Genomic DNA, 13,283 nt, shown 5'->3' with positions numbered 1-13,283 from the left:
AGCATAACCCCGCGGCTCTTAAACTCAAGCCCCCTGTTAATAAACGCTAACACAGGATAAGCCTTCTTCACGGCTCTATCCACTTGAATGGCAACCTTCAGAGATCTGTGGACATGTACCCCAAGAACTCTCTGTTCCTCCACATTCCTCAGAACCCTGCCGTTGACCCTGTAATCCGCATTCAAATTTTTTCTACCAAAATGAATCACCTCGCACTTATCAGGGTTAAACTCCATCTGCCATTTTTCGGCCCAGCTCTGCATCCTATCAACGTCTCTTTGCGGCCTACAACAGCCCTCCACCTCATCCACTACTCCACCAATCTTGGTGTCATCAGCAAATTTACTGACCCACCCTTCAAGCCCCTCCTCCAAGCCATTGATAAAAATCACAAATAGCAGAGGACCCAGCACTGATCCCTGTGGTAAACCGCTGGTAACTGGTCTCCAGTCTGAAAATTTTCCATCCACCACCACCCTCTGTCTTCTATGTGATAGCCAGTTACTTATCCAATTGGCCAAATTTCCCTCTCTCCCACACCTCCTTACTTTCTTCATGAGCCGACCATGGGGAACTGTATCAAATGCCTTACTAAAATCCATGTATACGAAATCAACTGCTCCACCTTCATCTACACACTTGGTTACCTCCTCAAAGAATTCAATCAAATTTGTGAGGCAAGACTTACCCTTGACGAATCTCTGTTGACTATCCCGGATTAAGCTGCATCTTTCCAAATGGTCATAAATCCTATCCTTCAGGACCTTTTCCATTAACTTACCGGCCACCGATGTAAGACTAACCGGCCTATAATTACCAGGGTCATTCCTGTTCCCTTTCTTGAACAGAGGAACAACATTCTCCACTCTCCAGTCCTCTGGCACTATCCCTGTGGACAGTGAGGAACCAAAGATCAAAGCCAAAGGCTTTGCAATCTCATCCCTTGCCTCCCTTGCCTCCCAAAGAATCATTGGATATATCCCATCTGGCCCAGGGGACTTGTCGACCCTTGTCGACCCTCAAGTTTTTCAAAATTTCTAATACATCGTTCCTCAGAACATCTACCTCCTCCAGCCTACCCACCTGTATCACACACACATCCTCAAAAACATGGCCCCTCTCCTTGGTGAACACTGAAGAAAAGTATTCATTCAACGCCTCCTATTTCTTCTGATTCCATGCACAAGTTCCCACTAATGTCCTTGACCGGCCCTACCCTCACCCTGGTCATTCTTTTATTTCTCACATAAGAGTAAAAAGCCTTGGGGTTTTCCTTGATCCAACCCACCAAGGACTTCTCATGCCTCCTCCTAGCTCTCCTAAGCCCTTTTTTTTAGCTCATTCCTTACTACCTTGTAACCCTCAAGCGACCCAACTGAACCTTGTTTTCTCATCCTTACATACTCTTCCTTTTTCCTCTTGACAAGACATTCAACCTCTTTTGTGAACCATGGTTCCCTCACACGGCCATTTCCTCCCTGCCTGACGGGGACATACCTATCAAGGACACGCAGTATTTGTTCCTTGAAAAAGCTCCACTTTTCATTTGTGCCTTTCCCTGACAGTTTCTGTTCCCATCTTATGCTCCCTAATTCTTGCCTAATCGCATCATAATTACCCCTCCCCCAATTATAAACCTTGCCCTGCTGTATTGCCCTATCCCTCTCCATTGCAATAGTGAAAGACACCGAATTGTGGTCACTATCTCCAAATTGCTCTCCCACAAACAAATCTAACACTTGGCCGAGTTCATTACCCAGTACCAAATCCAATGTGCCCCCCCCCCCCCCGCCCTCTTGTCGGCCTATCCACACACTGTACAAAAACTGCTCCATCCGAACTGTTCGACCTATAGAGGTTCCAATCAATATTTGGAAAGTTAAAGTCACCCATGACAACTACCCTGAGACCTCCACACCTTTCCGTAATCTGTTTTGCAATTTCTTCCTCCACATCTCTATTACTATTTGAGGGCCTATAGAAAACTCCTAACAATGTGACCGCTGCTTTCCTATTTCTAACTTTGGCCCATATTACCTCAGTAGGCAGATCCCCTTCGAACTGCCTTTCTGCAGCCGTTAAACTATCCTTGATTAACAATGCTACTCTTGACATGAAATGAAAATCGCTTATTGTCACGAGTAGGCTTCAATGAAGTTACTGTGAAAAGCCCCTAGTCGCCACATTCCAGCGCCTGTCCGGGGAGGCTGTTACGGGAGGCTTTTACCACCTTCCCTACTCTTACTGAAACATCTATACCCCGGAACTTCCAATAACCATTCCTGTCCTTGTTCTAACCATGTCTCCCTGTTCTAACCATGTCTCCGTAATGGCCACAGCATCGTAGTCCCAAGTACCAATCCACGCTCCAAGTTCACCTACCTTATTCCGGGTGCTCTTTGCATTGACGTAGACAGACTTCAACCCACCTTCCTGTCTGCCGGTACACTCCTGCGACCTTCATACCCTCCTCAGTACCTCACTACTCTCAACACTGCCTTCTGAACTACAGCTCATTTTCCCAGCCCCCTGACAAATTAGTTTTAACCCCCCGAAGAGCCGTAGCAAATTTCCCTCCCTGGATATTGGTGCCCCTCTGGTTCAGGTACAAACCATCCTGTCTGTACAGGTCCCACCTTCCCCAGAATGTGCTCCAATTATCCACGTACCTGAACCCTCCCTCCTACACCATCCCTGCAGCCACGTGTTTATCTGCTCTCTCTCCCTGTTCCTCACCTCGCTAGCATGTGGCACCGGCAACAAATCAGAGATCACAACATGGTTTGTCCTGGCTCTCAGCTTCCACCCTAGCTCCCTAAATTCCTGTTTTAAATCCCCATCCCTTCTCTTACCTATGTCGTTGGTACCGATGTGTACCACGACTTGTGACTGTTCCCCCTCCCCCTTAAGGATTCTGAAAACACGGCTCGAGACCCTGGCACCTGGGAAGCAACATACCATCCGTGAGTCTCTTTCATTGCCACAGAACCGTCTATCTGTCCCTCTAACTATCGAGTCCCCAATAACTGTTGCTCTCCTGCTCTCCCTCCTTCCCTTCTGAGCCACAGGGACAGACCCAGTACTGGAGATCTGTTCACCGTGGCTTACCCTGGTAAGTCCGTCGTCGTCGTCCCCCCCCAACCACCACCCCCCCACCACCACCAGCATCCAAAGTGGTATACTTGTTACTAAGGGGAACAATCACAGTGGATCCCTGTACTGACTGCTTCCTCCCAGCCCCTCTCACCGTCACCCATCAATCTTGATTCTTCGGAGTAACTACATCCCTTAAGCTACTATCTATGACCACCACTGCCTCCCGAATGATCCAAAGTTGATCCATCTCCAGTTCCCTAACGCGGTTTCTGAGGAGCTGGAGTTGGGTGCACTTCCCACAGATGAAATCAGCAGGGATACTGATGGCGTCCCTCACCTCAAACATTCTGCAGGAGGAACATTGCACTGCCTTCCCTGCCATCCCCTCTAGATAAAACAAGAAAAAGAAAGAAAGAGCTTACCTGATATTCACTCAACCCCTTAGGTTAGAGGAGCTGAAGGGTGGGGGACACTACAAATGAAGTGTCTCGGGTTTAGGAACTGCCCAACTTAAATACAGGTAAAAATAAAACACTTAACCAGCAACCACTGCACCCCTGTAGTCTATGTTTCAAAGGTGACCTCTCATTCTTCTAAACTCCAATGAGCATCGGCTGAATCTGCTCAACCTTTCTCCAGAAGACAATCCCTTCCATCCCAAGAACCAGCCAAGTGAACTTTCTTCAATGCAAGTAAATCCCTCCTTAAGTAAGGAGACCAGAATTGTACGCAGTACTCCAGGCACAATCTCACCAATGCTCTGTACAACTGTAACAAGACCTCATTCCTTCATACTCCATCCATTTGCAATAAAGTTCAACTTTACTTTTGCCTTCCTAATTAGTTGCTGTGCCTGCGTGCTGACTTTTTAATTCATTTCCGGGATGTGGGCATTGCTGGCTCTTATTGCCCTTCAGAAGGTGGTGGTGAGTTGCCTTCTTGAACCGCTGCAGTCACTGAGGTGTAGGCACACCCACTGCTGTAGGGAGGGAGTTCCAGGTTTTTGCCCCAGTGACAGTGAAGGAACGGCGAATATATTTCCACGTCAGGGTGGTGAGTGACTTGGAGGGGAATCTCCAGGTGGTGGGGTTCCCAGGTATCTGCTGCTCTTGTCCTTCTAGACGGTGGCCGTCGTGCGTTTGGAAAGTGTTGCCTAAGGAACCTTGGTGAGATACTGCAGTGCGTCCTGTAGACGGCTGCCACCGTTCGTCAGGGGTGGAGGGTTTGAATTTTTGTGGAAGGGGGAGTAATCAAGCGGGCTGCTTTGTCCTGGATGGTGTCTAGCATCTTGAGTATTGTTGGTGCTGCACTCATCCAGGCAAATGGAGAGTATTCCATTACACTCCTGACTTGTGCCTTGCAGATGGTGGACAGGCTTTGGGGGGTCAGGAGGCGAGTTTCTCGCTGTAGAATTCCTAGACTTTGACCTGCAGTATTGATGGGGCTCGTCCAGTTCAGTTTCTGATCAATGGTATGAAAAGAACAAGTTGATTAGCGATACTCAACACGGTTTTGTGAAGGGTAGGTCATGTCTCACAAACCTTATTGAGTTTTTTGAGAAGGTGACCAAACAGGTGGATCAGGGTAAAGCTGTTGATGTGGTGTATATGGATTTCAGTAAGGCGTTTGATAAGGTTCCCTACGGTAGGCTATTGCAGAAAATAAGGAAGTATGGAATTGAAGGTGATTTAGCGGTTTGGATCAGTAATTGGCTAGCTGAAAGAAGACAGAGGGTGGTGGTTGATGGCAAATGTTCATCCTGGAGTTCAGTTACTAGTGGTGTACCGCAAGGATCTGTTTTGGGGCCACTGCTGTTTGTCATTTTTATAAATGACCTGGAAGAGGGTGTAGAAGGATGGGTTAGTAAATTTGCAGATGACACGAAGGTCAGTGGAGTTGTGGATAGTGCTGAAGGATGTTATAGGATACAGAGGGACATAGATAAGCTGCAGAGCTGGGCTGAGAGGTGGCAGATGGAGTTTAATGCGGAAAAGTGTGAGGTGGTTCACTTTGGAAGGAGTAACAGGAATGCAGAGTACTGGGCTAATGGCAAGATTCTTGGTAGTGTAGATGAACAGAGAGATCTCGGCATCCAGGTACATAAATCCTTGAAAGTTGCCACCCAGGTTAATAGGGCTGTTAAGAAGGCATATGGTGTGCTAGCCTTTATAAGCAGGGGGATTGAGTTTCGGAACCACAGGGTCATGCTGCAGCTGTACATAACTCTGGTGCGGCCACACCTGGAGTACTGCGTGCAGTTCTGGTCACCACATTATAGGAAGGATGTGGAAGCTTTGGAAAGGGTTCAGAGGAGATTTACTAGGATGTTGCCTGGTATGGAGGGAAGGTCTTACGAGGAAAGGCTCAGGGAATTGAGGTTGTTTTCGTTAGAGAGGAGAAGGCTGAGAGGTGACTTAATAGAGACATATAAGATAGTCAGAGGGTTAGATAGGGTGGACAGTGAGAGTCTTTTTCCTCGGATGGTGATGACCAACACGAGGGGACATAGCTTTAAATTGAGGGGTGAGAGATATAGGACAGATGTCAGAGGTAGTTTCTTTACTCAGAGAGTAGTAGGGGTGTGGAACGCCCTGCCTGCAACAGTAGTAGACTCGCCAACTTTAAGGGCATTTAAGTGGTCACTGGATAGACATATGGATGAAAATGGAATAGTGTAGGTCAGATAGGCTTCAGATGGTTTCACAGGTCGGCGCAACATCGAAGGCCGAAGGGCCCGTACTGCGCTGTAGTGTTCTGTGTAACCCCCAGAATGTTGATTGTGGGGGATTCAGCGATGGTAATGTAATTGAATGTCAAGGGGCGAACACAGAATATGGCAGCACAGAAGAAGCCCTTCGTCCCATCAAGTCTGCACCGATGCATGAAAAACACCTGACTTGCCTACCTAACCCCATTTGCCAGCCCAAAGCCTTGTTGTGACGTGCCAAGTGCTCAGCCAGGTACATTTTAAAGGATGTGAGGCAACCCGCCTCTACCACCCTCCCAGGCAGCGCGTTCCAGACCATCACCACCCTCTGGGTACAAAAAATTTTCCTCAAATCCCCCCTCCCCAAACCCCTCACCTTGAACTTGTGTCGCCCTCGTAACTGACCCTTCAACTAAGGGGAACAGCTGCTCCCTATCTACCCTGTTCATGCCCCTCATAATCCTGTCCACCTCGATCAGGTCACCCCTCAGTCTTCTCTGCTCCAAAGAAAACAACCCAAGCCTATCCAACCTCTCTTCATAACTTAAACGTTCCATCCCAGGCAACATCCTGGTGAATCTCCTCGGCACCCCCTCCAGCGCAATCACATCCTTCCTATAATATGGCGACCAGAACTGAACACAGTACGCCAGCTGTGGCCTCACTAAAGTTCTCCAACTCCAACATGACCTCCCTGCTTTTATAATCTATCCCCGATTGATAAAGGCCAGTGTAGGGCAGCATGGTGGCTCAGTGGGTTAGCACTGCAGTCTCACGGCGCTGAGGTCCCAGGTTCGATCCCGGCTCTGGGTCACTGTCCGTGTGGAGTTTGCACATTCTCCCCGTGTTTGCGTGGGTTTCACCCCCACAACCCAAAGATGTGCAAGGTAGGTGGATTGAACACGCTAAATTGCCCCTTAATTGGAAAAAATGAATTGGGTACTCTAAATTTATTAAAAATAAAAAAAAGATAAAGGCCAGTGTCCCGTTTGCCTTTTTCACCACCTTATTAACCTGCCCGTCTGCCTTCAGAGATCTATGGACAAACACGCTAAAGTCTCTTTGTTCCTCAGGATTTCCCAGTGGTGCCATTCTTTGAATATTTCCTTGTCAAATTGTTCCGTCCAAAGTATCACCTCACACTTTTCAGGGTTAAATTCCATCTGCCACCTTTCTGCCCAGTTGACCATCCTGTCGATATCTTCCTGTAGCCCAAGACACTCAGCCTCACTGTTAACCACCCGGCCAATCTTTGTGTCATTGCAAACTTACTGATCTCACCCCCAAAGTCATCTGTCATTTATATAAATGACGAATAATAGAGGACCCAGCACAGATTCCTGTGGTACGCCACTGGACACTATCTTTCAATCATCACCCTCTGTCTCCTACAGCTCGGTCAGCTTTGAATCCACCTTATCAAGTTTTTCTGTATCCCATTTGCATTTGCCTTGTTAATAAGTCTCCCATGTGGGAATTTGTCAAAGGCTTTGGTGAAATCCATGTAAACTACATCAACTACACTACCCTCATCTACACATCTGGTCTCTAGGTCCCTTTGTTCAAGAAGGGGAGTAGAGATAACCCCGGTAACTATAGGCCGGTGAGCCTTACGTCTGTTGTGGGTAAAGTCTTGGAGAGGATTATAAGAGATACGATTTATAATCATCTAGATAGCATAATATGATTAGGGATAGTCAGCATGGTTTTGTGAAGGGTAGATCATGCCTCACAAACCTTATCGAGTTCTTTGAGAAGGTGACTGAACAGGTAGACGAGGGTAAAGCGGTTGATGTGGTGTATATGGATTTCAGTAAAGCATTTGATAAGGTTCCCCACGGTCGGCTATTGCAGAAAATACGGAGGCTGGGGATTGAGGGTGATTTAGAGATGTGGATCAGAAATGGGCTAGTTGAAAGAAGACAGAGAGTGGTGGTTGATGGGAAATGTTCAGAATGGAGTTCAGTTACAAGTGGCGTACCACAAGGATCTGTTCTGGGGCCGTTGCTGTTTGTCATTTTTATAAATGACCTAGAGGAGGGCACAGAAGGTTGGGTGAGTAAATTTGCAGACAACACTAAAGTCGATGGAGTTGTAGACAGTGTGGAAGGATGTTGCAGGTTACAGAGGGACATAGATAAGCTGCAGAGCTGGGCTGAGAGGTGGCAAATGGAGTTTAATGTAGAGAAGTGTGAGGTGATTCACTTTGGAAAGAATAACAGGAATGCGGAATATTTGGCTAATGGTAAAATTCTTAGCAGTGTGGATGAGCAGAGGGATCTCGGTGTCCATGTACATAGATCCCTGAAAGTTGCCACCCAGGTTGATAGGGTTGTGAAGAAGGCCTATGGTGTGTTGGCCTTTATTGGTAGAGGGATTGAGTTCCGGAGCCATGAGGTCATGTTGCAGCTGTACAAAACTCTGGTACGGCCGCAATTGGAGTATTGCGTACAGTTCTGGTCGCCTCATTATAGGAAGGACGTGGAAGCTTTGGAACGGGTGCAGAGGAGATTTACCAGGATGTTGCCTGGTATGGAGGGAAAATCTTATGAGGAAAGGCTGATGGACTTGAGGTTGTTCTCGTTAGAGAGAAGAAGGTTAAGAGGTGACTTAATAGAGGCATACAAAATGATCAGAGGGTTAGATAGGGTGGACAGTGAGAGCCTTCTCCCGCGGATGGAGGTGGCTAGCGCGAGGGGACATAGCCTTAAATTGAGGGGTAATAGATATAGGACAGAGGTCAGAGGTAGGTTTTTTACGCAAAGAGTGGTGAGGCCGTGGAATGCCCTACCTGCAACAGTAGTGAACTCGCCAACATTGAGGGCATTTAAAAGTTTATTGGATAAGCATATGGATGATAATGGCATAGTGTAGGTTAGATGGCCTTTAGTTTTTGACTTCCCATGTCGGTGCAACATCGTGGGCCGAAGGGCCTGTACTGCGCTGTATCGTTCTATGTTCTATGTACACACCTGGTCATGTGCTCAAAAAATTCAATCAAATTTGTTAGGAATGAGCTCCCTCGTTATAATAATAATCTTTATTATTGTCACAAGTAGGCTCACATTAACACTGCAATGAAGTTACAGTGAAAATCCCCTAGTTGCCACATTCCGGCGCCTGTTCGGGTACACAGAGGGAGAATTCAGAATGTCCAATTCACCTAACAGCACGTCTTTCGGGACTTGTGGGAGGAAACCGGAGCACCCGGAGGAAACCCACGCAGACAAGGGGAAAACGTGCAGACTCGGCACAGACAGTGACCCAAGCCGGGAACGAACCCGAGTCCCTGCCGCTGTGAAGGAATGACAATGGTAACCACTGTGACACCCTACCGCCAATGCCCAGTTTACTTTCCTCATTATTTGTGAACCGCAAGCTAACTGTCCATTGTCAGATCCAAGCTTGTGTGAGATCTACATTTAAAAGTTTTGCACCTTCTGTTCGTGCTGTCCAATTGAATAACAGGGCGAATGGAAAGTGAAAGAAACCAAGGAATAGGGCAAAGCTTGTGGCCCGCGGAGAGTCAGCCCCTCACCTCATTACACTGATGGAAACATAAATCGTCTCAGATTCCCATTTGCTGCTTGTTGTGCTTCCCTTGCCTGGAGGTTTGTTCACAGCCTGCACGGTGCATGGTTATAGTCTTTAGTTGGACAGCAGCTGTTGGTTTCCTGGCTTATCTCTCAAATATGACCTGTTCTCTCTTTGCTGCAGGACCCGTGATGCCTCTGGGTAGCCCTTTCTCCAGTCCTGGTATCTCTTCTATTCCAGTCTCAGGTACCGCTCATTAAAGATTCTGTATTTGTCTTTCCACCGCAGATGGAGAATGTCCCAAACCCGCCCACACCCAGTGACCATTGAACTGGGAGACCACACTCCTTGTGGGGGACTTTAAGAGGAGACCCGACCCAGGTGACTCGTGTACCAGGGGAGCCAAGGAGCAGGTTCTGAATCTGCAGCTTCCATATACCACCCTCCTTATGCGCCACGCGCTTGGGCTCCTTCATGTACCACATGCCCCTTCCCTTTGCAACTTGCCATGTGCTCTCCCATGTACACCTGGTGTGCCATGGTCTTGTGCTTGCCCACGTGCTGTATGCTCCCTCCCCCATATACTGGATACTGTCCCTTCCCCCACTCCCATGTAGCCCCCCCCACTCCAGGATGACCGCTTGCTCTGCACAGTGTACTCACCATCTAACCGCTGTGTACTGGGTCCAATTCCCGGCCGCGTCTTTTGTGGTTTTCTGTTTCTAAATGTTGGGCTTTCCTCCCTCTCACTCTCTTCCTCGCAGGTATGAAGACTGTGGGGATGCCAACGCCACTGTTCTCCCCTGGAAGCCCTGGACTGTACAGTGGTGTCTCTCTCCCCCCAATCACCACAATGTCGGGACCAGAAGTGGTATTTTCTGGAAAGCATAATGGCATCTGCATCTATTTCACCAGGATCATGGGGTAAGTTTCTGAGCTTTAATATCAACCCATATCACACTGAACACCCCGGGTCTGTGCTCTAACCTTTATATTCCACACACTGTTTATGTCGGATTAAAGAACAGGAGTGGGCCATTCAGCCCCTCGAGCCTGACCCGCCATTCAATGCGATCATGGCCGATCTGTGACCGAACTCCACATCCCTGCAATAGGCCCATATCCCTTAATATCTTTGTCTAACAAAAATTTTTCTATCTCAGATTTAAAATTGTCAATTGTCATTCGTGGCAGAGAGTTCCAAACTCGGACCACCCTTTGCGTGCAGAAGTTCTTCCTAACATCTCCTAACATCTGGGGGGCCTCACGGTAGCATGGTGGTTAGCATCAATGCTTCACAGCTCCAGGGTCCCAGGTTCGATTCCCGGCTGGGTCACTGTCTGTGTGGAGTCTGCACGTCCTCCCCGTGTGTGCGTGGGTTTCCTCCGGGTGCTCCGGTTTCCTCCCACAGTCCAAAGATGTGCAGGTTAGGTGGATTGGCCATGCTAAATTGCCTGTAGTGTAAGGTTAATGGGGGGATTGTTGGGTTATGGGTATACGGGTTACGTGGGTTTAAGTAGGGTGATCATTGCTCGGCACAACATCGAGGGCCGAAGGGCCTGTTCTGTGCTGTACTGTTCTATGTTCTATGTTCTATCTCTCCTGAACGGTCGGGATTCTGCCCCCCAGTTTTAGAATCTCCAACCAGTGAAAATAGTTTATCTTTATCTACTCTGTCTTTGCCTGTAAATGTCTTGAAGACTTCGATCGGATCACCTCTTAAGAGCGCGGAGAGACAGGGGCGAGACTTCATTAAGGAGCGGAGAGACAGGGGCGAGACTTCATTAAAGAGCGCGGAGAGACAGGGGCGAGACTTCATTAAAGAGCGGAGAGACGGGCAAGACTTCATTAAAGAGCGGAGAGAGACAGGGGCGAGGCTTCATTAAAGAGCGGAGAGACAGGGGCGAGACTTCATTAAAGAGCGCGGAGAGACAGGGGCGAGACTTCATGAAAGAGCGGAGAGACAGGGGCGAGACTTCATTAAAGAGCGAAGACATAGGGGCGAGACGTCATGAAAGAGCGCGGAGAGACAGGGGCGAGACTTCATTAAGGAGCGGAGAGACAGGGGCGAGACTTCATTAAGCAGCGGAGAGACAGGGGCGAGACTTCATTAAAGAGCGCGGAGAGACAGGGGCCAGACTTCATTAAAGAGCGGAGAGACAGGGGCGAGACTTCATTAAGGAGCGGAGAGACAGGGGCGAGACTTCATTAAAGAGCGGAGAGACAGGGGCGAGACTTCATTAAGGAGCGGAGAGACAGGGGCGAGGCTTCATTAAAGAGCGGAGAGACAGGGACGAGACTTCATTAAAGAGCGCGGAGAGACAGGGGCGAGACTTCATGAAAGAGCGGAGAGACAGGGGCGAGACTTCATTAAAGAGCGAAGACATAGGGGCGAGACGTCATGAAAGAGCGCGGAGAGACAGGGGCGAGACTTCATTAAGGAGCGGAGAGACAGGGGCGAGACTTCATTAAGCAGCGGAGAGACAGGGGCGAGACTTCATTAAAGAGCGCGGAGAGACAGGGGCGAGACTTCATTAAAGAGCGGAGAGACAGGGGCGAGACTTCATTAAGGAGCGGAGAGACAGGGGCGAGACTTCATTAAGGAGCGGAGAGACAGGGGCGAGACTTCATTAAAGAGTGCGGAGAGACAGGGGCGAGACTTCATTAAAGAGCGGAGAGACGGGCAAGACTTCATTAAAGAGCGGAGAGAGACAGGGGCGAGACTTCATGAAAGAGCGGAGAGACAGGGGCGAGACTTCATTAAAGAGCGAAGACATAGGGGCGAGACGTCATGAAAGAGCGCGGAGAGACAGGGGCGAGACTTCATTAAAGAGCGGAGAGACGGGCGAGACTTCATTAAGGAGCGGAGAGACAGGGGCGAGACTTCATTAAAGAGCGGAGAGACAGGGGCGAGACTTCATTAAAGAGCGGAGAGACAGGGGCGAGACTTCATTAAAGAGCGGAGAGACGGGCGAGACTTCATTAAGGAGCGGAGAGACAGGGGCGAGACTTCATTAAAGAGCGGAGAGACGGGCGAGACTTCATTAAGGAGCGGAGAGACAGGGGCGAGGCTTCATTAAAGAGCGGAGAGACAGGGACGAAACTTCATTAAAGAGCGCGGAGAGACAGGGGCGAGACTTCATGAAAGAGCGGAGAGACAGGGGCGAGACTTAATTAAAGAGCGAAGACATAGGGGCGAGACGTCATGAAAGAGCGCGGAGAGACAGGGGCGAGACTTCATTAAGGAGCGGAGAGACAGGGGCGAGACTTCATTAAGCAGCGGAGAGACAGGGGCGAGACTTCATTAAAGAGCGCGGAGAGACAGGGGCCAGACTTCATTAAAGAGCGGAGAGACAGGGGCGAGACTTCATTAAAGAGCGCGGAGAGACAGGGGTGAGACTTCATTAAAGAGCGCGGAGAGACAGGGGTGAGACTTCATTAAAGAGCGCGGAGAGACAGGGGTGAGACTTCATTAAAGAGCGCGGAGAGACAGGGGCGAGACTTCATTAAGGAGCGGAGAGACAGGGGCGAGACTTCATTAAGGAGCGGAGAGACAGGGGCGAGACTTCATTAAAGAGCGCGGAGAGACAGGGGCGAGACTTCATTAAAGAGCGGAGAGACGGGCAAGACTTCATTAAAGAGCGGAGAGAGACAGGGGCGAGGCTTCATTAAAGAGCGGAGAGACAGGGGCGAGACTTCATTAAAGAGCGGAGAGACAGGGGCGAGACTTCATTAAGGAGCGGAGAGACAGGGGCGAGGCTTCATTAAAGAGCGGAGAGAAAGGGGCGAGACTTCATGAAAGAGCGGAGAGACGGGCGAGACTTCATTAAAGAGCAAAGACATAGGGGCGAGACGTCATGAAAGAGCGCGGAGAGACAGGGGCGAGACTTCATTAAGGAGCGGAGAGACAGGGGCGAGACTTCATTAAGGAGCGGAGAGACGGGGC

At 49.1% G+C, this 13,283-nt stretch overlaps 1 protein-coding gene across 1 annotated transcript in view; it reads left to right on the top strand.

The window, feature by feature from the left end:
* Positions 1-13,283, top strand: part of nup155 (nucleoporin 155) — a 279,092-nt gene that overhangs the window by 102,744 nt on the left and 163,065 nt on the right. Inside the window, exons 14-15 of the mRNA XM_038803930.1 lie at positions 9,521-9,583; positions 10,102-10,261. Coding sequence (XP_038659858.1) covers positions 9,521-9,583; positions 10,102-10,261 — 223 coding nt within the window. The remainder of the gene's footprint in view (positions 1-9,520; positions 9,584-10,101; positions 10,262-13,283) is intronic.

The sequence above is a fragment of the Scyliorhinus canicula genome, chromosome 8, assembly GCF_902713615.1.
Source record: "Scyliorhinus canicula chromosome 8, sScyCan1.1, whole genome shotgun sequence".
Classification (NCBI taxonomy): domain Eukaryota; kingdom Metazoa; phylum Chordata; class Chondrichthyes; order Carcharhiniformes; family Scyliorhinidae; genus Scyliorhinus; species Scyliorhinus canicula.
Note: the sequence above shows the minus strand (reverse complement) of the source record. Positions and strands in the feature narration are given on the sequence as shown.